The sequence below is a fragment of the Carcharodon carcharias genome, chromosome 9 (assembly GCF_017639515.1).
Source record: "Carcharodon carcharias isolate sCarCar2 chromosome 9, sCarCar2.pri, whole genome shotgun sequence".
Lineage (NCBI taxonomy): Eukaryota > Metazoa > Chordata > Chondrichthyes > Lamniformes > Lamnidae > Carcharodon > Carcharodon carcharias.
Window position 1 is genome coordinate 157976315 of NC_054475.1, and position 27463 is coordinate 158003777.

General features: G+C 43.8%; 1 protein-coding gene across 7 annotated transcripts in view; it reads right to left on the bottom strand.

Moving 5' to 3' along the window:
* Positions 1–24122: 24122 nt before the first annotated feature.
* si:zfos-2326c3.2 (mitogen-activated protein kinase kinase kinase kinase 4) overlaps positions 24123–27463 on the bottom strand; it is a 280244-nt gene continuing 276903 nt past the window's right edge. For all 7 annotated transcript variants that reach the window (XM_041195370.1, XM_041195371.1, XM_041195368.1 and 4 more), the window contains 2 exons: positions 27027–27166; positions 24123–25530 (listed from right to left, as the gene is read on the bottom strand). In XM_041195370.1, coding sequence (XP_041051304.1) covers positions 25447–25530; positions 27027–27166 — 224 coding nt within the window. In that variant the 3' untranslated portion in view covers positions 24123–25446. The remainder of the gene's footprint in view (positions 25531–27026; positions 27167–27463) is intronic.

The window sequence follows — 27463 nt, forward strand, 5'->3', positions numbered from 1 at the left end:
TACAAGGGGAGCAAATCAGTGGAGGCATTAGTGGAGTACAGAAAGTGCAGGGTGGAGCTTAAGAAAGCAATTAGGAGAGCAAAGAGGGGATATGAGAAAGCTCTGGCTGGTAAAAGTAGGGCAAATCCCAAAATATTCTATAAGTATATCAATGGGAAGAGGATAACCAGGGAAAGAGTAGAGCCCATTATGGACCAAGGGAGCAATCTATGGGTGGAACCAGAGGACATTGGTAGCGTGTTGAATTAATACTTCACGTCTGTCTTCACCCAAGAGAATGAGGATGAGGGAATGGAACTCAGGGAGAGAGACAGCGAAGTTCTTGAGCAAATTGATACAGGGAGTGACAAGGTATTGGAGGTGCTGGCAGGCTTAAAAGTGGACAAATGTCCAGGTCTGGATGATTTGTGTGCCAGACTGCTGAGGGAGGAAAGGGAGGAGATCGCAGGGGCTCTGACCCAAATTTTTAATTCCTCTCTGGCCACAGTGGAGGTGCCAGAGGACTGGAGAACAGCTAATGTGGTTCCACTATTTAAGAAAGGTTGTTCATATAAGCCAGGGAACTACAGACCAGTGAGTCTCATGTCAATGGTAGGGAAACTATTGGAGAAAATTCTGAAGGAGAGTATCTATCTCCACTTGGAGAGGCAAGGTCTGATCAGGGATAGTCAGCATGGCTTTGTCAGAGGGAGGTCATGCCTATTTGATTGAATTTTTGAGGAGGTGACCAGGTGTGTAGATGAGGGTAGTGCAGTTGATGTGGTTTATATGGATTTCAGCAAAGCCTTTGATAAGGTCCCACATGGGAGACTTATAAAGAAGGCAAATGCACATGGGATACAGGGTAATTTGATAAGATGGATTCAAAATTGGCTTAGTTGTAGGAGACAGAGGGTGATGACAGAAGGCTGCTTTAGTGACTGGAAGCCAGTATCCGGTGGCATACCACACAGGGATCTGTGCTGGGTCCCCTATTATTCGTCATTTATATAAATGACATAGATGACTATGTAGGGGGTAGGTTCAGTAAGTTTGCGGATGACACAAAGATTGGCCAGTTAACGGTGAGGTTGAGCATCTTGGGCTACTGGAAGATATAAACGGGATGGTCATGTGAGCAGATAAGTGGCAGATGGCTTTTAACCTTGAAAAGTGTGAGGTGAAACTCTTTGGATGGAGTGATTTGTCAAGGAAATATTCAATGAATGGCATGACGCGAGGAAGTTCTGAGGAACAAAGGGACCTTGGCGTGTGTTCCCATAGATCTTTGAAGGCAGAGGGGCATGTTAGTCAGGTGGTGAAAAAGACATATGGGACACTTGCCTTATCAATCGAGGCATAGATTACAAAAGTAGAGCGGTCATGTTGAAGTTGTATAGAACCTTGGTGAGGCCACAGCTGGAGTACTGTGTGCAGCTCTGGTCACCTCATTATAGGAAGGATATGATTTCACTGGAGGGGGTGCAGAGGAGATTCAGCAGGATGTTGCCTGGGATGAAACAGTTAAGTTATGAAGAGAGGTTGGATAGACTTGGGTTGTTTTTGTTGGAGCAGAGAAGACTGAGGGGCAACCTGTTCGAGGTGTACAAGATTATGAGGGGCATGGACAGGGTGGATAGGGAGCAGCTGTTCCCTTTAGTTGAAGGGTCAGTCACAAGGGGACATAAGTTCAAGGTGAGGGACAGGAGGTTTAGGGGGGATGTGAGGAAAAACTTTTTTACCCAGAGGGTGGTGACGGTCTGGAATGCGCTGCCTGGGAGGTGGGTTGCCTCGCATCCTTTAAAGAGTACCTGTATGAGCACTTGGTATGTCATAACATTCAAGGCTATAGGCCAAGTGTTGGTAAATGGGATTAGGTCAGTAGGTCAGGTGTTTCTCACATGTCGTTGCAGACTCAGTGGGCTGAGGGCCTTTTCAGCACTGTGTGTTTCTGTGATGCTGTGACTTGGAAATATATCACTGTTCCTTCACTGTCGCTGAGTCAAAATCCTGGAGCTCCCTCTCTAACAGCACTGTGGGTGTACCTACACCACATGGACTGCAGTGATTCAAGAAGGCAGCTCACCACCGCCTTCTCAGGGGCAACTAGGGGTGGGCAATAAAAATGCTGGCCCAGCCAGTGATACCCACTTCCCGTGAAAGAATTTAAAAAGAAATCATGCCTGGAGAGCACCGGAACCTACAGAATTGTCTCCATCAAGCAGGACATAAAGAAACTTGACTGGAAGATACACACTTCCATGAAGCTGTACAAGTTGGATTCAAGTAAGCAGAGGCAGCTCCGAAGACTACGATAGTGGTATATTTCTCCAGAGGGCCAACGATCCTTACTTCAAAGTGCAGGTCCTACAGTTCGGAGTAATAGAAATGCTGATCGTTTGCGAAATTAGGAATTGCCTCTGATAAGTTGATTAGTTACTGCTCTTGTTTCTACAGAGTTCCCTTGAGCCTGTATGAGCAAAAAGGGAGGGGGCCAGGCTCCTGTTGTCTTGTGTCGTGGACAGCAGTGTGGAGGAGAGCTGCAATGAAGTTCCTGGCCTGAGCAGGCCAATGCTGAAGAGAGTGTTTGATGCCTCTAGTGCAGCCAAGGTAGGTGCTCTCCGTCAGCAACTCATTTTATCCCATCTCACATTACCGTTAACGTTTCCCTCAAACAGGGCATTTCTGTGAATAGTAAGTCAACTAATCATGAGCAGTGGCAAAACAATTCCTAACCTCGAAATGTTCATATGTTGATAGAAGGAGGAGGAGGACCAGGCGAGTGCCCAGGGAAAACAGCTCCAAAGCCTTCTCTCAGACTGGCTCGAGGTTACATGCAGTGCTCCAGAGGTCATGACAGATTCTCCCTCTAACTCATTAATGGAGGTAGAAATAGGCAGCCCTCCACCAAGTGTGGCTGTAGGGGGTTGAGGAACAGAACGAAGCCCTGAGGCAGAGGGTGGAAGACTTAACCTGTGACCTGCAGAAGGCCGCAAAGGGAAGCCAACACCTCCAGGACCGAATCGAGAGGATGCAGGACCTCAACTTGTACCTTCAGGAGGAGCTAAGGAGCCGCTCACTGGGTAACATCCTTGTTCTCGTAGCCTAAATGCACATGTCAATTTTATGTTTTAGAGATGCAGTGCAGCATCCACCCCACAGTGAGATCTGCATAATGAGCCAATATTTTTTGCTTTGTGTTGCAGCACGAGCACTTCAATGATTCAATCAGGCCATGGGTGTCATTAGGCCAGCACTCCCTCCTCCCAGATCAATGCAGCAGCACAAGGATACACCCTCATCAACTGCCACAGAACCCAGGGCCCATGAAGACATCCGGCTCTGCACTCCCATTGATAGAAAGGGAATTTCTCTGATCACGTACCTAGTGTTCCTGCCGACTCCAGAAAGCACCTGTTTGGTAGATGATCATCCGTATATGTAGCAGCTGTTTGTTCCTAGTTCTTCCGTGTGCATAATTTCCGGACTTGATGCTATTCCGCTACTGGTGCGGCTGCAGGGTGGTGTCGTCCTCAAGGACCATCAGCGGGTAAATGTCATATTTTCGAGGCGGAACTCCGTATTTGTCAAGACCCAGGTTTCTGCTCTCTAGGGTGTGGAGATTCTGAAGTGCCGCACTATTTATGGTAGACAGTGTGCCCAGTTCGTGAACATCGCCGTGCCTGCTCCAGCAAAACCTCCGCTTTCACCCATGAAGCTGAGCACCATTCAAGGCAAGTACGATGCAAACACTGACAGTTTTCTCCCATCGCCGAGATGCCAGACTGCTCCAAACGTCACCCCCAATCTAGCTGAATCCTCCATGTTCAGCTAGCAGCCTTCAGCTGTGACTTATTTCCTCCCAACTGCAGCGTTCCACACTCATCACCTTGAGAAGAAAGGAGTGAGCACAGAGGAGGTGGTCAAGGACCAAGCCCATCTGAACAATGACATCACAGAGAAAATAATAGGCCTTAACCAGAGGGAGAAAACGGCAGCACCAAACCAGCCAACTGTTTAGTCACTCGGAGATAGGCTTTTCTGAAAGCATTCACGTCTTTCCCCAGATCAATTTTCAGATTCTTTATGTAAATACCATAAATTATTTGCTTTGATTCTGCAAAATGGAGAAACAGTGTATGAAAGCTTAATGGTTGCTCTGCCTCAATGTGTTACTAAGAGTCACAGCCCTTAGCACCTTTACCCACACAAACACTGGAAGGCGACCAGCTTTGCGTACTTTTAATTAAATACAACCATCTTAATCATGACATATTCACTGTTTAAGTAGAAGTAAGCATAAATAAATATTAATTTTTGAATGGAATAATAAAATAACAATTAATAAGGGTGCCATTCAATGCTTACATTAGGGAACTGGCAAAATAACCCATTTGGACCAGTTCATTACTGGCAGCGACCCCCAACTACCATGCCAGATGTAATGATGTCATGACCAGTAATACTGATGCCACACCCATAGACTCCAACCAGTACTGCTGGGCTGCACCTATGACCAGTTCTACTGGTCTCTGCCAGCAGGGAACTGGAAACAATAGCCCATTGTATACTGGTGAAACCAGGTATTAGTCTTAAACAAAAACAAAAATACCTGGAAAAACTCAGCAGGTCTGACAGCACCTGTGAGAGGGATACAGTTAACGTTTCGAGTCCATATGACTCGAATGAAAAATAGAAAAGAGGTGAAATATAAGCTGGTTTAAGGGGGCGGTGGGACAGGTAGAGCTGGATAGAGGCCCAGTGATAGGTGGAGATTGCCAAAAGATAGGCAAAAGGACAAAGAGGTGCTGACGGTGGTGATATTATCTAAGAAATGTGCTAATGGGGACATTAAGAATAAAGCAGGACGAGCAAGGTACAGATAGCCCTAGTGGGGGTGGGGTGGGGGGGAAGGGATCAAAATAGGCTAAAAGATAGAGATAAAACAATGGATGGAAATACATTCAAAAATAATGGAAATAGGTGGTCATGAGAGCAGGGTAGTTTGTTGAAATGACAAGTGACAGGGAGGTCTGGGTCATGCTTGTGGACAGACCAAAGGTGTTCTGCAAAGCGATCACCCAGTCTGTGTTTGGTCTCTCCAATGTAGAGGAAACTGCATTGGGAGCAGCGAATGCAGTAGACCAAATTGAGACAAGTGCAAGTGAAATGCTGCTTCACTTGAAATGAGTGTTTGGGCCCTTGGATGGTGAGGAGGGGGGAAGTAAAGGGGCAGGTGTTGCACCTTCTGTGGTTGCATGGGAAGGTGCCGTGGGAGGGGGTTGAGGTGTAGAGGGTAATGGAGGAGTGGACCTGGCCGATCCAGAGGGAATGATCCCTGCAAAATGCCGCCAGCGGAGTGGGGGGGGGGGGGGGGGGGGGGGGGGTGGCGTGGGGTGAGGGGAAGATGTGTTTGGTGGTGGCATCATGCTGGAGTTGGTGGAAATGGCAGAGGATGATCCTTTGAATGCGAAGGCTGGTGAGGTGATAAGTGAGGACAAGGAGGACCCTATCATGGTTCTGGGAGGAAGAGGAAGGTGTGAGGGCGGATGCACGGCAAATGGACTGGACACGGTGGAGGGCCACTGTGGGTGGAAAACCTCAATTAAGGAAGAAGGAAGACATGTCAGAGGAACAGTTTTTGAAAGTGGCATCATCAGAACAGATGTGATGGAGTCGAAGGAACTGAGAGAATGGGATGGAGTCCTTACAGGAAGCGGGGTGTGAGGAGCTGTAGTCAAGGTAGTTGTGGGAGTCGGTAGGCTTGTAATGAATATTGGTGGACAGTCTATCGCCAGAAATTGAGACTGAGAGGTCAAGGAAGGGAAGGGAAGTGTCAGCGATGGACCATGTGAAAATGATGGAGGGGTGGAAATTGGAAGCAAAATTAATAAATTTTTCCAGATCCAGACGAGAGCATGAAGTGACACCGAAACAATCATCAATGTACCGGAGAAAGAGTTGTGGGAGGGGGCCTGAGTAGGACTGGAACAAGGAATGTTCCACATACCCCCACATAAAGAGGCAGGCATAGCTGGGGAGACCTCCCCGTCGCTTGCCATTTCTACACACCACCCTGCTCTCATGCCCACATGTCCGTCCTTTGCCCGCTGCATTGTTCCAGTGAAGCTCAACACAAACTGGAGGAACAGCACCTCATCTTCTGACTAGGCACTTTACAGCCTTCCGGACTGAATATTGAGTTCAACAACTTTAGATCGTGTACTCTCTCCTCCATCCCCACTCCCTTTCCGATCCCCTTTTTTCCAATAGTTTATATAGATTTTTCTTTTCCCACCTATTTCCATTATATTAAATATTTTAAAATGTATTTCCAACCATTGTTTTATCTCTACCTTTTAGCCTATTTCGATCCCTTCCCTTCAACCCATCCCCACTAGGGCTATCTGTCACTTGCTCGTCCTGCTTTTTACGTTTAATGTCACCTATTAGCACATTTCTTAGCTAATATCACCACTGTCAACACCTCTTTGTCCTTTGTCTATGACATCTTTTGGCAATCTCCACCTATCACTGGCCCTCTATCCAGTTCTACCTGTCCTTCCCCCCCGCCCCCCTTAAACCAGCTTATATTTCACCTCTTTTCTATTATTCCTTAGTTCTGATGAAGAGTCATACGGACTCGAAATGTTAACTGTATCCCTCTCCGCAGGTGCTGTCAGACCTGCTGTGTTTTTCCATGTATTTTGGGTTTTTGTTCTAGATTTCCAGCATCCGCAGTATTTTGCTTTTATCCAGGTACTAGTCTTACTGGTTTTACTTTTTAGGCCTGACTGGGATTGATTTTATGCACATTTTGTAACTATCCTCCATCCATTTCTTTTTGCTGAAGAAATAATCCTGCTACACTCTGGAGACTCTGTTTGATATAATTTCGGCCAAGAGTCCAGAAACTGCAATGTTTCACAAGGAACGTAAAACCAAAAGCTGCACACCATAAGATGTAAGAGCAGAAGTAGGCCTTATGGCCCATCAAGTCTGCTCCACCATTCAATGAGATCACGGCTGATCTGATAACCCTCAACTCCACTTTCCTGCCTTTTCCCCATAACTCTTGATTCCCTTAATGATTAAAAATCTGTCCATCTCCGCCTTGAATATACTTAATGACCCAGCCTCTACAGCCCTCTGCGGTGAAGAATTCCACATTTTGACAACCCTCTGAGAGAAGAAATTCTACCTCAACTCTGTTTTAAATGGGCACCCCCTTACTCTGAGATTATGCCTTCTGGTCTTAGGTTCCCCCACAAGGGGAAACAACCTCTCAGCATCTAAACTGTCAAGCACCCTAAGAATCTTATATGTTTCCATAAAGACAGCTCTCATTCTTCTAAACTCCAATGAGTACAGGCCTAACCTACTCAACCTCTCCTCATAAGAAAATCCCTCCTTATGCGGGATCAACCTTGTGAACCTTCTCTGGACTGCTTCCAATGCCAGTATATCTTTCCATAGATAAGGGGACCGAAATTGTTCACAGGTGTGGTTTAACTAGTGCCTTGTATATTTTTAGCAAGACTTCCCTATTTTTATACTCCATTCACTTTGAAATAAAGGCCAACATTCCATTTGTCTTCCCTTTTACCAGTTGAACTTGTATGTTAGCTTTTTGGAATATATGCACAAGGACTGCTAAATCCCTCTGTGCTGCAGCTTTCTGCAGTCTTTCTCCATTTAAATAATATTCAGCTCCTCTATTCTTCCTGCCAAAGTGCATAACCTCACATTTTCCCACATTATATTCCATCTGCCATGTTTTTGCCCACTCACTCAACCTGTCTATATCCCTCTTGTGTCATTCTCACCACTTGCCTTCCCGCCTATTTTTGTGTCATCTGCAAACTTGGCGATAGTACATTCACTTCCCTCATCCAAGTCATTAATATATATTGTAAATAATTGAGGCCTAAGCACTGATCCCTGTGGCACTCCACTCGTTATCGGTTGCCATCCCAAAAATGCTCCTTCAGTGACTCCATTTGTTCTGTTAAGTTTTTTCTTTATTTACCTTAAAGTGCTGCATGTGAAACAACAACTGAATTTCGCACACAGCACAGTATATTAGTGACAGAGAAATAACATTCTATCTGGAAGTCCGCAAGCTTATGGGCAGAATTTTCCAGTCAGCGTGTGGGCCCAACATGCCGACACATAAAATGACGTGCAGTGACATCGGGTGTGTGTCCCGATGTCATTGCGCTCAGTAGTGATGTTTCGTTCGGCAGTAACGCGCAGGAGTTGGCTGCCGATATGTAAACGGCCTATTAAGGCCAATTAAGGATCTAATTAAAGTTGTTCTAAATGCTGCCCGTCAAACCTTAAGGTTGGAGACAGGCAGGCATAAAGGTTTTTAGGAAACCTCATCCACGAGCGGGATGAGGTTTCCCAAAGCGTTTATTAAATAAATAAAAACATTTTCATAAATTTAAAAACGTGTCCCAACTCATGTCACACAGTCACACGAGGGGACATGTTCAAATACATTTTTACGCCTTTTGTTTAATAATTTTATTGTCGATTCAATCTCCCTGAGGCAGCTCCATGTCTCAAGGAGATCGAAGTGCTCCTTCCCGTGCATGTGCCAAACAGCACTGGCCCTGAATCTCTCTCCCTCCTCCCCCCCCACCCCGCACACGTAGCGCTGAGCGCTACCGGCCACATATTACGCGGCGTGGGCCTTAATTGGCCCGCCCACGAAAAATGGTAGTGCAGAGCCTATCGCAGGTAGCGATCGGCTCCGCGCCAGCCCCCACCTGATCCTGCCCACCATATGAAAAACCCTGCCCATCCTTCTTCAGTTCTGACGAAAGGTCATTGACCCGAAATGCTAACTCTCTTTCTCTCCATGGATGCCGCCCGACCTACTGAGATTTTCCAGCAATTTTTGTTCTTATTTCAGATTTCTAGCATCAATAGTATTTTGCTTTTGTGCAAGCTTTAATTGATACTTGTTGATGATGTGTTGAAGACCCTGAACACCGTAATTAAATCTTTATCACATCCTACAAAGCACATCTACTCTTTATCTCCCTTGGGTACAGGTTCTCTTTCACATGGGCTGAAACATAGGCAAAATTCCTTCTCATGCTTCTCAAAGTGATATTGTACAACATTCTCACTCAGCATGATTAGGACAACAAGGGAAGTATAAATTAACAATACGTAACTCATTTTAGCATTCTTTTTGATGCAGGGGTATATAATTAAAACACTATGTGCACTCTGTGCTGGTTAGATTATTAGCTTGAATGGAGTTCATAGAGTTGGGCTAACAAGGTGCCTCATCATTCTATGTTGGACAGAACATGTGACAGCCAGCAATGTAATTCTTTTAAAGCTTGGTTGTATGACTGTTACTTGAACATGTTTTATTTCATAGGCAATAAAACTACAAAATGTTAAGATTGTGAACTTGGCTCTGGAAACAATTTCAAACAGCCTTGAGAATGTTAACCTTGGTTAAAAATAAAGGAAGGCCTTGAACCTGAAAATCATGTTTCCAGGTTGCCAGGAAACTGTCTTCACTACAGGGGATACAAAAAAACATTCCAGTAATAGCTGTAAATCAGGAGGTGGAAGGGAGAGGGGAACTTGGTGAAATTACAATCGTTAGGTCATCTCAGAGGGCAGTTAAGGGTCAACCACAGCACCGTGGATCTGGAGTCACATGAAGGCCATACCAGGTAAGGGCAGCAGGTTTCCTTCCTTGAAGGGCATTAATGAACCAGATGGGTTTTTAATGACAATCAATGATAGTTTCATGGTCACCATTACTAACGCTAGCTTTCAAATTCCAGATTTGTTAATTGAGTTTAAATTCCACCAGTTGCCATGATGGGGTTTGAACCCATTAGCATGGGCCCCTGGCTTATTAATTGAGTAACAATATCACAATACCACCATTGCCCCATTGTGTGTGTATGAAATTGACTAAGGGAAAGAAAGCAAAAGGTGAATGGTTGATTTCAGACTGGAGAGAATGCTCAATAATCCAGGGGCTGGTATTAGGACCAATGCTCTTTGTGATATATATTAATAACTAGGACTTGGGTATATGTGGCATAATTTTGAAGTTTGCTGAAGGAACAAATCTTGGAAATATAGGGCAGAATTTTTCTGTTGGTGAGCTGGGGGTGGGGCCTGCTCGCCAATGCAAAAATGTCGGGAGGAACACCCGACGTCATCCCGCCCCATTTAAATATTCAGGAAGGTGGGTGGACAGCGCGATCAGCTGTCCGCCCGCCGACTTGTCAATGGCCAATTGAGGCCGTTGACAGGATCATTAAGCCAATTAAAGGCCCTGGCCATTCAACCTTAAGGCTGGCAGGCAGGCCAGGAGCCCCAGCGGGCTTCTGAAAAAAAAACATGAAACCACATCCACCGGCGGGATGAGGTCTCATGTCTGTTTTTAAAAAGTTTAATAAAGTTTTTGTGATATTTATTAACACGTTCCATCTCATGTGACATTGTCACATGAAGGGGGACATGTTAATAATTTTTTTATTGTTCTATTTTTGAAGTTTGAAACACTGTCTGTGATCTCCCTGAGGCGGCACTTAGTCTCAGGGATTAGTGCGCTCTTTCGCGCGCATGCCTTAATTGGTCCGCCCACTTAAAATGGTGGCATGGCCCGTTTCGGCGGCGGCGATCGGCTGCCTGCCCACCACCGAGCTGGTGGGGCCCACCCGCCCGCCCATCAAGGGTAAAATTCTGCCCATAATAAACAATAAGGAGGATAGTAAGGGACTCCAAGAGGACAGGCAAACTGGTAACATGGGCAGAACATTGCAGATGGAAATTACAGGAAAAGAAGTATGAATTGATACAATAATAAAATAAAAGTAAAATATTGTGGAATCTGCAGATCTGAAATAAAAACATAAAGTCCTAGAAAAACTCAGCAGGTCTGGCAGCACTTGCGGAGAGAGAAGCAACGTGAATGGTTTAAGTCTAATGTGACTCTTTTTCGGAATTGAAGAGAGGTAGATATGTGATGGGTTTTATGCTGTTGGAAAGGTTGGGATGGTGGGCGGGTGAAATAAAAGGGAAGGTCAGGGATGGGTTAGAGGGTGGGGGGAGATTAAATACCAAAAAGTCATGGAACAAAAGGGGCAAATTGAGGGGTAATGATAGTAGTAAAGAAACAAAGCATTGGTCCACAGTAGGTGTTAATAGCAGAATAAAGGTCAGCGTAGGCATTAATAGCAGAATAGCCATTGAATTGATGCATTTTGGCAGGAATAATGAGGAGAGGCAATATAAATGAAATGGCATAACATTAAAGGGGGTGGTGGAACAGAGACCCCTGTGAACACCTGAACAAGTCTTTGGAGACAAATGAGAACTTTTGGCTTTATAAATAAAGGCATGGAGCAAAAGAGCCAGAAAGTTAAGGTGAACATGTACAAAACATTGTTTAGGCCCTAGCTGGAGTATTGAGGCCATGTCTGGGTGATGCACTTTAGTAATAATTTCAAGGCTTTAGAAAGGGCACAGAAGAGATTTACTAGGATGGTACCAGGGATGGTGAGGGTTGGTTAGTTCAATTGGCTAGATGGATAGAGTGTGGGGCAGAATGATGTCAATGGTGTGGTTCAATCCCTATACAAGCAGTAATAGCTCATAGGGGCCTACTTCCTTATCTTTCCTCATGGTTGATGCAGAGTGGTGCCTCTCAAGCCATATAATCAATTCTGTCTCTCTCTCTCTAATGGAAAGAGATACCTATGGTCCCTTGTGGACAATGGTTAATTACCTTACCTTGCCAGTGGTGAAATACTTCAGTTATGTGGAGAGGCTAGAGAAGCTGGGAGTGCTCTTAGCGCAGAAAAAGTTAAGGAGAGAATTGATAGAGGTGTTCAAAAATCCTGAAGGGTTTGGATAGTGTAAATAAGCTGGAAGAGGCTGGCAGCTGTCCATTCCCCAACAGCTCCACCAAGGAGGTGGTGGCTGCTGTCAGTAATGCACCCACCCCAGGATCAACAAGTGGCTCAGGCCACTGGGGTTGGTGTCGTGGGGAGGGGGTGGGGGGGAGGGGTTTGTTGGAAGCAAGGGCAGGGGTGTGGCTTTCAGTTACCTCCTCCCCCCCCCCCTCACCCCATCCTGTACTGATGCCAGGTCCCACAATCAAACACTGAATGCCCCCCACACTGTTGGTTAAAAACCCACCTTGCAAGGAGCCAGCATAGCAACCCCAACAGAGTTTGCCTTCTGGTGTCCCCTCATGGTGAGCCCCCCACACCGCTGGTTGAATAGCTGTGGCAGCTGTGGCAGGATGAGGCCCTTAACTAGGCATTAGGTGCCCACTTCAGGGCCTCATTTGGCAGTAGGGCGGGAAGACCGTCCACAAGCCTTCCCACCTTGGACTTAATTGGGGGCAGGGGTAGAAAAGCAGCAGGGTCTCCATCTGCCACCCTCCCACCTGATTAAATGTCCCTCCCACCACCAAACTCACCACGGGGTGAGGTGGGGGGCGCAGGTGGTGGCATTAAATTCCACCCAATATGTGCATTAGAAATAACGTAAAATGATAATTCATATACATTCAGCTCTATCCCACTACAGCAGAATATTGATATAGAATGCTAGATAGATACAGGAGCCATAAATTATCTGTACTATGCTGTGCATCTGATGTATAAGTACAATCATCTTCACAAGCAATGGCAGATCTGTCCATTTACCAATATTGACTATACCCTGTCAAATTCTCCAACCACTCTGCTTTCCAATATTAAATTATAATGTACAAAACAGGGATGACTCTTCAAATGGCTTTTACCAACAGCAGCTTGGATTTATATAGCATCTCTAATTTAAGGAACATCCCAAGGTGCTTCACAAAGGCATTATAAAGCAAAATATTGCTCCGAGCAGATACTAAGTCTCAAGCTCAAACTTCTCTGGCAATTTGAGTCTGATTGGATTGTTTGTGGAAAATTGGTCAAGAGCATGAGATTCACATCCTGCAAAGCTTCACCTAATGAGCAACAATGGAGTTCATGGGTTCACGAGAGAAGGGGAAGCAAACTAAATAGAAATTTCAGGACTGTGTTACATCTTAATTCTTATTGCACACCGATCTATATTTTGATACGAGAGAATAGGATTTCAAGTCTCTCGAGAAGCCTGCAATGAAAAATGAAAGTATTCTTTCTGTAAGTCCAGATAGGCATTAATGTTAAAACTGTCAACATTGACACCACCACAAGCAACTTTTTGAAATATATTTGATTTATGTTTATTCAAGTAAATTTTGTTCACAAAAATAACAAAAAGCAGTCACATTCATTTAGGATTAATGCTCATTGAGAATACAAAGTGATTCTCGCACATCTTGGATCACTTTAAACTGGAATGAGTGGATTGTCACGCTGGGTTGAAAGGTATGTTATTCTGCCTCATGTGTCATACAATACATTATCAGGGCTGTTGATTAAATAAGTTAAATTGCATTTTTATTACACAGCATTGTGATAGCATTAGTGGTTTTTACAGGTTGACTTTCATGACCCTGTGCATCTATCTGTGCAAAGTGTACACTGCTGGCTTAATTGCATATTCGTTACATAGTTAATTTTAATGTTTGCCTTTTGTTAAAGGCTAGTATACACAGGAACAGGGTAGGGTGAAGTTTTACAATGGAAATAGATTGGCAGACACAACATAAACTATAACAGAATTACCTGGAAAAACTCAGCAGGTCTGGCAGCATCGGCGGAGAAGAAAAGAGTTGACGTTTCGAGTCCTCATGACCCTTCGACAGAACTCAAGTTCTGTCGAAGGGTCATGAGGACTCGAAACGTCAACTCTTTTCTTCTCCGCCGATGCTGCCAGACCTGCTGAGTTTTTCCAGGTAATTCTGTTTTTGTTTTGGATTTCCAGCATCCACAGTTTTTTTGTTTTTACAACATAAACTATGCTGGGGAGTTAGGATAATCATGTGGTTCCGTGGTGTTGGGAGGTTGATCCTGTGCGAGTGGTGTGGTGCAAGGCTGGTCTTGGGTTGGGATAGCAGAATGCGATTGTATTGAATGCAAGGGGCCTCTGGGTGTCCGAGTAGTCGATGAGGTGCCCTGCGGTTTGGGGAACACTATGAAGGTGGTCATTAGTCATCACTGGGAGTGCAGTGGAGGAGGCTGCTTGGAGTGGGGGGTCTGTTTGGAAAGGAATGGGGGTGTCATATGAAATGGGAGAGCGGAGACAGTGAGAAAAGTCAGGTGGGATCTGGAGAAAAGCTACAGGTGCTGCCATGATGGGAGATTGGGGGGTGGGGGGGAGGCACAGAGGCCACTGCAGAAAGGGTCAGGGATGGAAGAGGGGGAGAAAATTTAGTGCAGAGGAAAAGTGAATGAAAGGGAATGGGCAGAAATAGAGGTGAAAGAGAATCTCATATGGGAATAAAATGGGTTGTCCGGTAGTGAACTGGACCTGGCATTTTTTGAATCAAACATTACTGGTAAGGTCATAGTTTGCCTGAGTTAACATGGGGAAATCCATTCAGAGGACCCCAACTCAAAAGCTGTATTCCCTGCAGTGATCAGGACCAGACTCCTATACTTTTGGTGCCTTTAAAATTTTTACCTTTTTAAGAATGCTCAACCAATTTAACACCAGTTTCAGGCTAGCACTGGAAACACAAATTACCCGCAGTTGGGGGAGCTCTTTTCATTCTGAGGGCAGTCCTGCGGAGATGGGGGATGAGCAGTAAGGGTTAAGACACTGTGTAAATGTCTGCCAAAAAGCAAAGCACCAACTACCTAGGAAATGGAAACTGGGCTGACTCAATCAAAATTAAAAGTATGATAAATACAAATACTGTAGGTGTGGCAGAAAGGCTTTGTAGAAAGCACGTAAGTTTAGGAATGTGCACACAGAAAGTATTTGAATACAAAATATTTTGTGAAATTTTGATAACTTGAATCAAAGATTGGTTCTCAAAGAAGCATTTCAAGAATTTGCTTAATATCCTCTAATTGCGTTTTAATATCAGTACAACATTCAAACTAGCAAATCAGGGACATCCTAATTACATCAAATGCACCATCCATCCTGGTGACTCATATTTATCTCTATTTGTGTTTCTTACTCATTGATGCAGCCTGCTAAAGTGTGTGGGGTCAAGGTGGTTTGAAATGACCTGCTATTAGCATGTTTGCTTTTCATATGGGTAAATCTCAGCAGAAAAATCCACAGCTTGAGATTGACGCACAGTAAAAGAACATTAATCTAAATTAATAAATACATATGGTGCATAAGGGTCTATGTATAGATTGAAACAGCCCCCAAGGACAATTTTTAGGACTCCAATGAATTAGACTAACAAGTTCTAGTATTCAAGTCATTCTCATTATTGCATTACACACCCCTCTCTCCCTTTAATAACACAATCGTTCCAGCCATTTCCCATTTTCTTGGTCACACTACTATACCCTCATTTGCTTAGGTCGCTGGAGTTGCCTTATATGTTCCAGTAAGAATTATAAGGGAAAAATGTCACTACAGATTCGCAGTTTCTGTGTAAAGCCCAATCTCTATGATGTTCTTGTTTATGTAACTAAACCCATTTCATATTGTGCTTTACACCGAGCTTGTCATCTACCAAAATGCTGTATATGAAAAGGACGTTGGAAGTGATTTCTCTGCCTCCCCTGACAGATTGTTCAGCTGAGCAGAGCTGGAGTAGGAAACAGATCAGGATTATGCTCCCACACATCATTAACTTTCCTAATTTTCCCTGGAAAGTGATGTGTCTCCACATGTGGTGGAAATATTGTGGTTGCATTGAGATGAAGTATATCAGATGTATTTCCTGCTTTTGACTCAAAGCAACATTGGATGCTCCTGATATCCTTTGTTGTTATGGCAGCATGGGGAGAGAAATTTACCTCTTACAATCGATTTCAAAGGGTGTAATTATACAGGCCACAGAGCTAGGTGCAAATATTGTTTGATTTGCAAACTACCAGTAACACATCAGGAAATTTCTACCTCCTCTCCTAGGTTACACCAGTGGAGGCCAGGAAGCTTGCCAAATAAATAAAGTGACTCTGAGAATGGATGTTCACCAGGGTCAGGAGTGCATATTTTTTGATAGGGAGGGTGCAAGGATAGAGGAGATCACACCACCAGAGATTCACCCAATGCTGGAAAAGTGGATAATCCATACCCAGGTAAACTCAGGCGACCTAACTGCATGAGCACAGAGTGACACAGCAAGAGGAATAAAAAAATGCTTGAAAGGCATTCACAATAACTGAATGAACAGCAACAGTGATTTCCATGTAGATAGCGCCTTGAACATAACATAAGGTCATAAAGACTTACAGAGAACGGTAGGGTGAACAGAAAGATAAATAACAATGAGATTTAGATCTCATTTAAAAGCTTTGGATCAAACTGGAAGTGCGATGACTATTCTCATTATCCTATTGGAGGCTGCTTTCACTGCAAAGTACTGTGATCCTCAGTAATTAATGACCTAGTGATTCTAAATGTTACAAAGAATTCAAGTGCATAATTACAGATTGAAAAATAAGACTATCCCTAATTGCTAACTTGCAATGCTGGGCTCCAAACCCTTTGTAGTTGATCTGCCCCTTTAAAGTGCTTTCACAACTGAGTTTTATTTAGCTCTTTGCAGAGATAACATTTCACAAAAATTCTTCATTTTACTAGATATTTTGTTAGCTTCTCACACAAAGTTATAGCTCTTGTTAAAATTGTGAGTGAATATATTTTCAGGTACATAAAGAACTAGAAATTGACAGAAAATATTAAAAAAAGAACACCTTTGGCAGTAAAGTGCCTATCAAATGGTCGTTGGGAATTTTCGGGTTGTATTCCAAAAACTGTCATTGGCACAGGAAGCAGATGCCTTGAAGTCCACATCACCAAATACCATGTCTGGAATGCAGAAACAATCCAATGAACTCGGCGGATTGATTAACACACTTATCCTTGGAATTCTATTTAAAACATTCGTAAGAAAAAGGTATTTAAAGATAGTATTTTTGGTCCTTGCAAATCAATTAACTATTTTAATAGGCTTCAAAATTATTGGGGTTTCATTCTGTATTTCCCCCAGGTGAGGATGATGAATAATTGGAGTGGAACCCGCTTCTCTTTCATTCAGACCACCTTTATAATCGGTCTGGGGAACGAGAAACGAATGGAGTGTCTCTACCTCGCCAGCCAAAAAAAAAATCAAAGCCTCGGGTTCAGGGTGGGAGTAGCTCCTGGCATTTGGTGGGACATTCTTTCCTTTTTGCCCTTGTACAGCTCCAACACAGGGCTAAAGCCCGTTGAAACCTGAAGCAAGTGCTGCTGAAGGCCCTCAATCATCAGTGGAAAGGTTCCAGTGGGGGATGGAAAAAGAAATGATTTTGCACCCAGTTGGGATGCAGGTGGGTCAGGTCAGGCCAGGGTGGTCATGCAAGCGACTTAGTCCCTGGGGTTTGGGATGGGCTGGTTGAGCTAGGGTCAGAGTTGTGTGACCTCTGCGACACTCAGGTCAGTGGGGAGAGCCCTCAACCATTTTTGATGTGCAGAAAATATAGCTCCCAGCATATTTAAGAGATATAAGTTCTGATATAAGGAGTAGGCAGATGTTAAATGAAATGGTCCACATTCTTTCATCTGCTTTTTAAAAGTAGGCATTGGCTCATTTATTTGCAATGGTTTAGTCAAAATACCAGATGATAGAATATCATGTGGAAAATCTTCAGTCATTAATATCACTGAGAGTCGTTTCCGGTCCACTACTAACTAGGGGAAGGTAACTTTAATAATCTTGACAGTTTTCAGCATTTTGAAGCTCCAGTCTTCCTATCTGTAGATTGTTTCAAAACAATCAGTGAGTCTGCATCCCAATGAATTAATATTATCTTTTCCCATGGTATCCTACGCGAGGTTACAACTTTCTTGAAAACTAAATAAAATTGGTTGCAGCATAATTATTCTTAAGGAAATCAGGTTGATGGGATTCTTGAAATGTTCTTGCAATATGTCCAAATCACACTTTGTTACAATGGAAACTATTGAATTGAAAACCAGGAGAGATGAATAGTAGGTGATGGGATCCATTTATAACCCAAACTCAAAGTTAAAATTAGCTCCAATTGCTTTGGGGCTAGTCTGCGTTTTCAGATGTTTCCTTTCTTGGATCAGTTATATGTAAAAAGTGGAGTTCCAGGTCTTAATTCCAGAGGTAGGATTTTGAATTTTCCCTCTTCCCAGTATAATTTGAAGTATTCGCATTGGCTTTGCACCCCAAAGATTTGACCTGAGCTTACAATACAAGTTTGGAAGCAGGCCATTCAATTGAGCCAAGAGCTTGGTCTCAATCTGCTTAAAGCAATCAGTGATAGTAACACTCTTATTCCTATTTTATTATAGAATCAGACACCCACAGACTGGACTCTGTCTACAAATTACTGACAATTAGGAGGGCGGGCAGAGGAATGGTAAATGCAGTTCGACAAGGATAACTGCAAAGTAGCCCAACTTGGCAAAGAAGAACAGTGAATAGAATTGGAAAAATTCTCAATGGTGCAGAGATAGAGAGAGATCTTGGGGTATACTTAACATTGATCTTTAGAAACAGATGTGGAAGGGTAAAGGGAACTCAAGATTTATTATACAGTTCATGGACACAGCAAGGTAATTAATCAATATTTGGAGTACTATGTGCACTCTTGTCATCCACATTATAGAAAGTATATTGGAGTAATAGAGGTGTTGCAGAGAAATACTTGGATGTTACTGGTGTGTAGTCATTGCAGGAAGGAAGACATGGGATGACCTAATGATAAGATAAACAGTAAAAAATTATTTCTAGTCAGTGCATCAGTAATAAGGATAATTTAGGATAAGTATTGAAGCATAAAAAAGTTGAACTTTTTCTCACTTCAGAATATGGAGTCCATTTGCAAGTGTCAATTAAAGTTTAGTCAAGTGCAAAATTTAGGAAGGAATTAGATAAATATATTAGCTATTTAAGAACAAATTAAAGTATTAAAAAGGGTAAGGAAGTAAGATTACTGTAGACAATTAAAACATTGAACCAGCACAGGTACAAGTACAATGACATGAACTCTTCCCTCTATCCTCATCCCTTTGTAATCCCCTTTTTTCTATACTCATTTTTATTTTTTATCCACTTATTTTTATTCAATTATCCATGGTTTTATCCTCTATTTTATTCCCCCCTCTATCCCATTTTCTATCCTTTTTCTCCCATCACCGCCCCCTCCCCACCCGATCCCCAAAAGTGCCATCTGTTACTTGCCTTTTTCAGAGTGCTGGCCCTTGTTCTGCTATTATCACATTCTGCTTTCTTACCTTTCCCACTATCAGCATGTTTTCTAGCCCTTACCGCTACAATTAACACCCCCTTTGTCCTTTAGTTCATGACACCGTTGTCAATCTCTCCTTTGCCTCCACCTATCTCTGGCCTTCTATCCAGCTTCACTGCTCCACTCCCCTTAAACAGTATAAATTTCATCACATTTCCACTTCTCTTCAGCTCTGAAGAAGGGTCATACGGACTCAAAACGTTAACTCTGTTTCTCTCTCCATAGATGCTGCTAGACTTCTTGAGATTTTCCCGCATTTTCTGTTTTTGTTTCAGATTTCCAGCATCCACAGTATTTTGCTTTTAGCCTAATAGTCTTCTTTAATTGGAGTACAGTCAGGTTTAACAGCTGCGCATAATTATCAGTTCATCCTTTGACATCAAAGTAGACAGTCAGAATATTATTTTCTGCAGTCTGTTCTTTGATGAGCTAATGAAACCAGTTTCTGCTGGGAATGAGGATCCATAGAATGAACAGTGTGTTAAGTGCTATTGCAGCAAAATAGATTTGTTTTTTAGATTAAAACTTCTCCTGCCCCTTAGCTCTCCTTCATTTCTCAATGTCTTGCCCAGTATCTACTTGTGGGAAATCACTAATAGCAATATGAAAATTATGAAACTGTGAATATAATTCAAAGAGGTACATTAGAACATCAATCTGTCTATATTACTCTCCATATTTCATTCTCTTTGATTGATTTATCTTTCTCTGCTGGCTTTCTCACATAACTCATTTTCCATTATCTCTCTACCTCACTGATATTTCAATCTCACTTCTCTGGTTTAAATCCCCACTCTTTTCTTTTCCTTTGCTTGTTTCTCTTTTTGCTCATTTCTTTCTCTTTGTTTTTCTCTCCACCTTTTTCTTTCTTTGTAACTGTCTCTGCTCACCTCTTCTCTCTCTCTTTCTCTCTGCTCTCTACTTTCCCCTCACCTCTTTCTCTCTTTGCTCACTTCTTTCCTTCTCTGAACATTTCTTTCTCCCTCTATTTGAATCTTTCTGTTCCTTTTCTCTTTCTATTTGTTTCGCTCAACTGGCTGGATTTTATGTTTCCTATCTGGCTGCTTTGAAGGCGGGGGGCATGTAAAATGCAGTGGGTGGCTTCCCCACTGCCCAACTGCCCAGCCCCCGACCCATCTAAAATTTTACAAAGGATGCGGGGGAGGTGTCGAGTGGCCTGCCCACCTTTGGCCTACTGAGACCCTTAAGTGACCTCAGTAGGTGGAGGCCCATGGCATGTGGGAAGTCTGACTTTAATAGCTTTAACCACGTGGGCTGGTTAATTTGTCAGATAAGGAGGGGGGGGTGGGGGACTTCCTTTGCAGGCATCCTGAGCTCATCAGAGGCACCCTTCCTCCACGATCATTCCCCTCCTGGTCTCCTGAGCTTGGCCTTGCACCCCACTCACCGAAACTCCAGACCCCAGATTTACCAGGGTGCAATGGGGGCTGCCTGCAGTCCTAGCAATGGCCACCACTCCCGGTGGCGCTGTTGGGACTACAGAGCTCCCTGACCCTCCGATCAGCTGGTAGCTCTGTAAAATCCTGCCCCATCTTTGTCTGTGTGCATGCTCCCTTTCTTCCTCATTCTGCCACTTTGCACATTTCCCTCCTCTCTTTCCCTTATTTCTTTCTCTTACTTCCTGCTCTTTTTTTCTAGGGGAACGTTATAGACAACTCTGTGGGTTGTAGGTGTGTGGTTAAAAATAAACTGAGGGTGGGGAGGAGGCAAAAGTTCAGGAGATGTTTCAGACTGCACCTGATTGGCTAATCAGGTCAAACCGTCTGCTGAACAGCAACAATATTTCTCACGGGTATCAGAAGCAGGAAAGAAACTGAAGCAGCAGACAAACGTAAAGCCTGAAACTTTCACCCTTTTTTGGTAGAAGCTGAGGGTTCACAATATCATAGGCTGTAATTTCCTGACCTCACCACCTTTTAGGCGAAACAATTTTCACTCTAATCCACCTCTTGGTCTAAATCTATGTCCCCCCCCTCATTATGGGTCCCCTAACCAAAGGGAATAGGCCCTTCTTACCCATTCCATTTCAACCCCTCGTAAGTTTATACACTTCAGTTAGGTATCCCATCAGCCTTCTCTGCTCCAAAGGAAGCCGATCCAATCTTTCCTCATGACTAAAATTCTCCAGTCTAGGAAGCATCCTTGTAAATCTCCTCTGCACCCTCTTGAGTATAATCATATCTTTCTGATAGTCCAATGACCAGAACTGCATGCAGTATTCCAGCCGTGGCCTAAGCAGTGTTTTATACAGTTCCAGTATAACCTCCAGGCCCTCATATTCTATGTCTCAGCTAATAAAGTCAAGTATCCTGTATGCCCTTTTGACCAGCTTATCGACCTGTCCAGCCACTTTCTGGGATCTGTGGACATGCACTCCAAAGTCCCTCTCTTCCTCTATACTCCTCTGTATCCTACTTATTTATTGTGTACTTCCTTGCCTTGCTAGCCTTCTCCAAATGTATTACCTCACAATTCACTCCATTTGCTACTTTTCTGTCTACTACACTAGTCCTTTGATACCTGCATGCAGTCTACAGCTTTCTTCTTCAATATCAACCACTTGGCTATTTTTTTTATCATCTGCAAACTGTAGTTAGGATTGAACTACCCTAAATCTAACTGAGTTATGATCACTTTCACCAAGCTGCTCTCCTGCTGAAACCCCTTCCACCTTCACTCCCTAAAACTAAGGGCAGGATCAACCCTACCCATACCCCCACCCCTGCCCAACAACCTCGCTTGTTGGGTTTGCTAAATACTGGCTAAAATAGGTCTTCTTAATCCATTTTAAGAATGCTTTCCCCTCTGTACCTTTCACAAGATCTACAGTATATTTTAAGCACTTCCTGCTTTTAAAACTGATGTGGAATGGCTGCCAAAGTATTCAGAGGTCATTTCAGAGGGATCTGGGTGACCTAGTGCATGAATCACAAAAGGTTAATATGCAGGTACAGCAAGTAATTAGAAAAGCTAATAGAATGTTATCGTTAATTGTGAGGGAAATTGAATGCAAAAGTAGAGAGGTTATGCTTCAGTTATACAGGGTATTAGTGAGACCACATCTGGAGGACTGTGTATAGTATTGTTCTCCTTATTTAAGGAAGGATGTAAATATATTGGAAGCAGTTCAGAGAGTAGTATACCTGGAATGGGAGGGTTATCTTATGTGGAAAGGTTGGACATGGAAAGCTTGTATCCACTGGAGTTTAGAAGAGTAAGAGGTGACTTGATTGAAACATAAAAGATCCTGAGGGGTCTTGACAGGGTGGATGTGGAAAGGATGTTTCCTCTTGTGGGAGAATCTAGGACGAGGATCATTGTTTAAAAATAAGGGCTCACCCATTTAAGACAGAGATGAGAATTTTTTTCTCTCAGAGGGTAGTGAGTCTTTCGAACTCTTCCTCAAAAGGTAGTGGAAGCAGAGTCCTTGAACATTTTTAATAGATTCTTGATAAGCAAGGGGGTGAAAGGTTATTGGGGCTAGCTCGGGATATGGACCTGAGGTTACAACCAGATCAGTCATGATCTTACTGAATGGCAGAGCAAGGTCTAGGGGGCTAAGTGGCCTACTCCTGCTCCTGATTCATATGTTTGTATTTTCAATTTCTTAAAAAAAAATGGAACTTCAGATTGTATATTTCTTTTCCTGGGCAAACTCAGCAACTAAATTAGCATTCGTGATCCTCCCAATAAAGCAAGCAGGAAGATCAGTAAAGAAAATCCATGGAAATTTATGGGATTTGCTGTTATTAGGCTTGTTCAATGGAATATGCAAGACCTATTTTCCCATTTATGTTATTATCCCTTTGGATTTGGGAGCATTGGAGAAATGGCTACTATTGGTGCATCATTTGGCACTGAATAGGGATTACTAATCTGTTCAGAGACTGATCTGTCAAACACATCCTCAAAGCCACTAATTGTACAGGCACAGCCCACTGACAGGGGTGACAGCAGCTGAACAGCAAAACCCCGCGACAAAAAAGTGCACTCTTCTCTTCGATATGTTTTCTTGCTCTCATCCCTCCAAACCAGCTTGTCAGGCGCTTTCATGCACCACTTTTTCCTGTGTCTTACTTATTTAATGAAATATCAGAAAATATACCAGGGACGCGTAATATAACTCATTGTACAGCAGTTAGATAATTTGCTTGAACACTACTTGGAGAGGGAAGGACGTGATGATTGGGTTTCAGTGAAAGTGAACGTGCCTCCTGGCATTGCAGAGAGGAGTGGACAGCGAATTCTTCTACACAAGGGACTTTACCAGCACCCCTATCCGAGCCTTAAGCAGCCAAACCTTATGTAATCCCTCACGTCGGAGAATTCGCACCAAAACCCAAGTTAACGTTGATACTAGAGAAGCAATGGGAAATTGCAGGCCTTGATAAAATACTAAAACTTTTTCAAAAACGCTAGGGCAGATTTTCAACCTGTCAAACAGGCTTCAAACTGATGTTGGGGATTGATTGCCCACTATTGAGACCGCCCAATTTCAATTTCCACTGGTTGGTCTGTAGGTCAGATTGAGATGTTTAAAATGTTAACAAAAAACTTGATAGGTTAGGAACAAAAAAATCTATTTCCTGTGGTGGAGGAAATCTAGAATAATAGGACATGATCTGAAAACTAGAGCCAGGCCATTCAGGAGTGAAATCACACAACGGGTGGAACTTTATGGTTGCGGCGAGGGGCTCACCCCATCCATCCAATTCCAGCTCCCCCCCCCCCCCCCCCAACCCGCAGTCATCTATTGGACCCCCGTCGAGATTCGGTCCCAATTGGGCAGCCTGCTGGCTGCTGTAGAGGTTCCCGGAGAGCCCGGCGAGGTAGCAGAGGGACGTCGGTGAAAAGGGCATGGGGATGTCTTACCACGGGTGCCAGACTTGCCCCAGGTGGCTCCCTCCATTGGGCACAGAATGCCTGGGAAGCAGGGATGCCACCACCCCCATCCAGCTGCAGGCCCCCGCCAGCCGCTTGTTAAATAACTGCACCGGTGGGTCAAGGCCCTTAAATGATCCTTAAAGGCTTGACTTGACCTACGGGTGGGAAGGCTATTCTGGACCTTTACCACCCTGAGCTTAATTGGGGGGGGGAGTTAGGAAGTTGATGGCTCTGCAGCCCGAACCTTCCCCATCTCATTATATGGCACCCTGCCTCCCAGCCCTCTCCTAGGGAGAGCATTAAATTAAATTCCACCTGATGGGTGACGGAAAGTTAGAACTCTCTTCCCCAAAGTGGATGCTGGAGTCAACAGGAGCTTTTTCAAGATTGAAACTGCTAGATTTTTGTTGGGTCAGGGTGTCAAGGCATACCGAGAAAACATGGGAAAATGGGACTGAGATGTAGCTGAGCCATGGTCTAATTGAACAGTGAAGCAGGTTCAAATGGCTGAATGGTCTACTCCTGTTCCTAATGCTCTTACGCCCATTTTTACACCTAGGCAATATGTTGAAAATCTATCTCACTGAATTCTACTGATTGCCACACAAAAATCCTGGTTGTGATTGACTGACTGCTTCAATGTCACCCAAAGCCACTGCAGTGCTGTGGGTGTCAGAAGGGTCAGAAAGCCACTTTAAAAAAGTTGCTAAAGAATTATTTTCATGCAAAATACAGTACATCACTACCTTAATAATAGTATTACTGACATAAAACCCATTTAAAATACAGCCTATACAAAATACTGGGGTAAAATGTTGGAAGTTGTCACTTGTAGAGCAAATAAACTATAAAGACATGATTGTGCAAAGGACCCTGTGCACATGTAAATGTGCAAACAGCTGGCACACTACACTACTTGTTTGCTCAACAGTACAGTAATATATTTTCTATTTGCTACAACATCCCTAACTTAAATCAGTAGAATTACAGAAACCAGTTTTAGTCATCGGCGAAACAGATGGCAGGCTCTTGCACCCTACTGTGGCGTCAGCTGTAGATGGAACGCCAGCTTTTACATTGTCATGATTAGTCGAGAGTGCTTTATGCCAATGGGACTGAGAGTATGTGAAGATGGTCACTTCATGGCAACCCAACTTCCAGAGAGTGTTTTTAAGTTTCCCAGAGGCTACCAGTTCAAGAGAGAGTTCTGACCAAGTGTCATAAAATAAATCTGACTGCTTCCACCAGACTGGGCTGAGGCAAAGAACACCTAAAAGGGAAGTAAAAAGGGAGAGTATTAATAAACGGAGCCAGTTAAGCGGCTGAGTTACTTTTAAAAGAGATGTTGAATAATTAGGGTTGATGCGTTGATACATAAATTGGCGCAATTGGCACACCACCACCACCTGGAAGTTCCCCTTCATGTCACACACCATCCTGACTTGGAACTTTATTGCTGTTCCTTCACTGTCATTGGCTCAAAATCCTGGAACTCTATCCCTAACAGCGCTATGGGTGTACCTACAACACATGGGGCCTGAACCTCCTCGGAGTGGCAAGCAGTGTTGAACTGCCAATCCCATCCCAGTTCCTTACTTGAATCCCTATCTCTCCCGACCTTCTGGCTCAGGCTGGGTGAGATCTGGTAGTGCAGTGTATCCCTGGGTCCCAGCATTGAGTGCAGCTCTGTTGAAGGGAAGGACCTTGTAGGGCAGAATGGGGGGTGGGGGGGTGGGGGGTGGGTGGGGTGGGGTGCAGTTCGGGTCGGGACAGGCCTTGGGGAGGGGGGGCGCAGTCCGGAGGGGCTGCAGGTGAGAGTCAGGCCTGGCTGGTGGGGGAGTACCTTGGGGGTACTGGGGGAGACACCAGAGGTTTGTGGGTGTGGGGGAAGTCCTGTGGGGGTCAGAATGGGTCTGTGCAAAAGTTACCCAGAAGTTAGAAGAGGTTTTAATTCTCCTAACCTTTTCTGGTGTAACCTGGTCAGAACTTTCTGTTTTGCTAATCTGTTTTGAGGTCCTGTTTGAGTAACGAATGTTGGCCATACACCAGGAGAACATCCACACTCCTCTTTGAACAGCGTTATGGGATCTTTTGGATGCACCTAAATGGGAAGAGAGGGCAACAGTTTACCATCCCACCTGAATAACATCACCTCTGACAATGCAACACTCCCTTGGCGCTGCATTGTTTAGATTATATGCCGAAGTCCCTGGAGTGGGGCTCGAACCCACAACTTTCTGAATCAGGCTGGGGCCGCTAAGCCAAGTTGACCTTTGACAGGAGACGGAGGAATTACTTGATGGGGGCTTAGGAAAGGCAAAGGAAGGTAAGTGTCCAGCTGAGTCCCTGGCGAGAACTCAGTGATAGTAAAGCATTCACATGAAGTATCAAAAAAAATACATGAATGAAGTGCCATTTGTCTAGTTTCTTGTTGCTTTTTTTTAAATATGCACACAGGCCATCCACATTGTAGCTGAGCTAACTTCACTGATAACACATTTTTCTAACATGAACACACATCTGCAGTATCTGAGCTCTATCAAGGCAGGCTCCAACATATGCTATCTGACCTTCAACCCATAGGTGAGGTGACCCCGTATATAGTACAGAGAACCGTATAGTATCTAATACTGGAGTCCATTACCATAATCAACTATTATCATGACACCATTGATCAAATTAATGAATCTCAGAAATCTCTGGCCCCGAGAGCAGTGTGACAAACATTTATGCGTCAATATAAAATTCTTGATTCTGGTGACTTACTTTGTCATTCCTTTCACACAAGAATTTCAGTTTCTGTGCTTTTTTGTGCATAAACACTCCATCAAGACGTCCGCTGTCCACAGAACGAAGCTCGATTGCCTTCTCTCCCCAACCCATTATGTGATTTGATTGGATATATGCTGAAGAACAAAAGTAAGAGATTCAATCCTTGGTGCCACGCAGCCAATCTCAGCATATTTTCTCCCCCCTTTGTAAAAGAATCAATTTCCTTCATTTGTCTCTTGAAGGGCCTATGACAGGCATCTGGTTAGCATCTCATCCAAAAAAGCACTGCGGAACTCCCTCAGTACTGCACTGGAGTATCAGCCTTGACTTTTGTGCTCAAATCTTGGAGTAAGACTTGAACCCGCAACCTTCTGACTCAGAGGTGAGAGTGTACCAACTGGGCTGTGACTTGTAGTTATTCATTCTGGGTG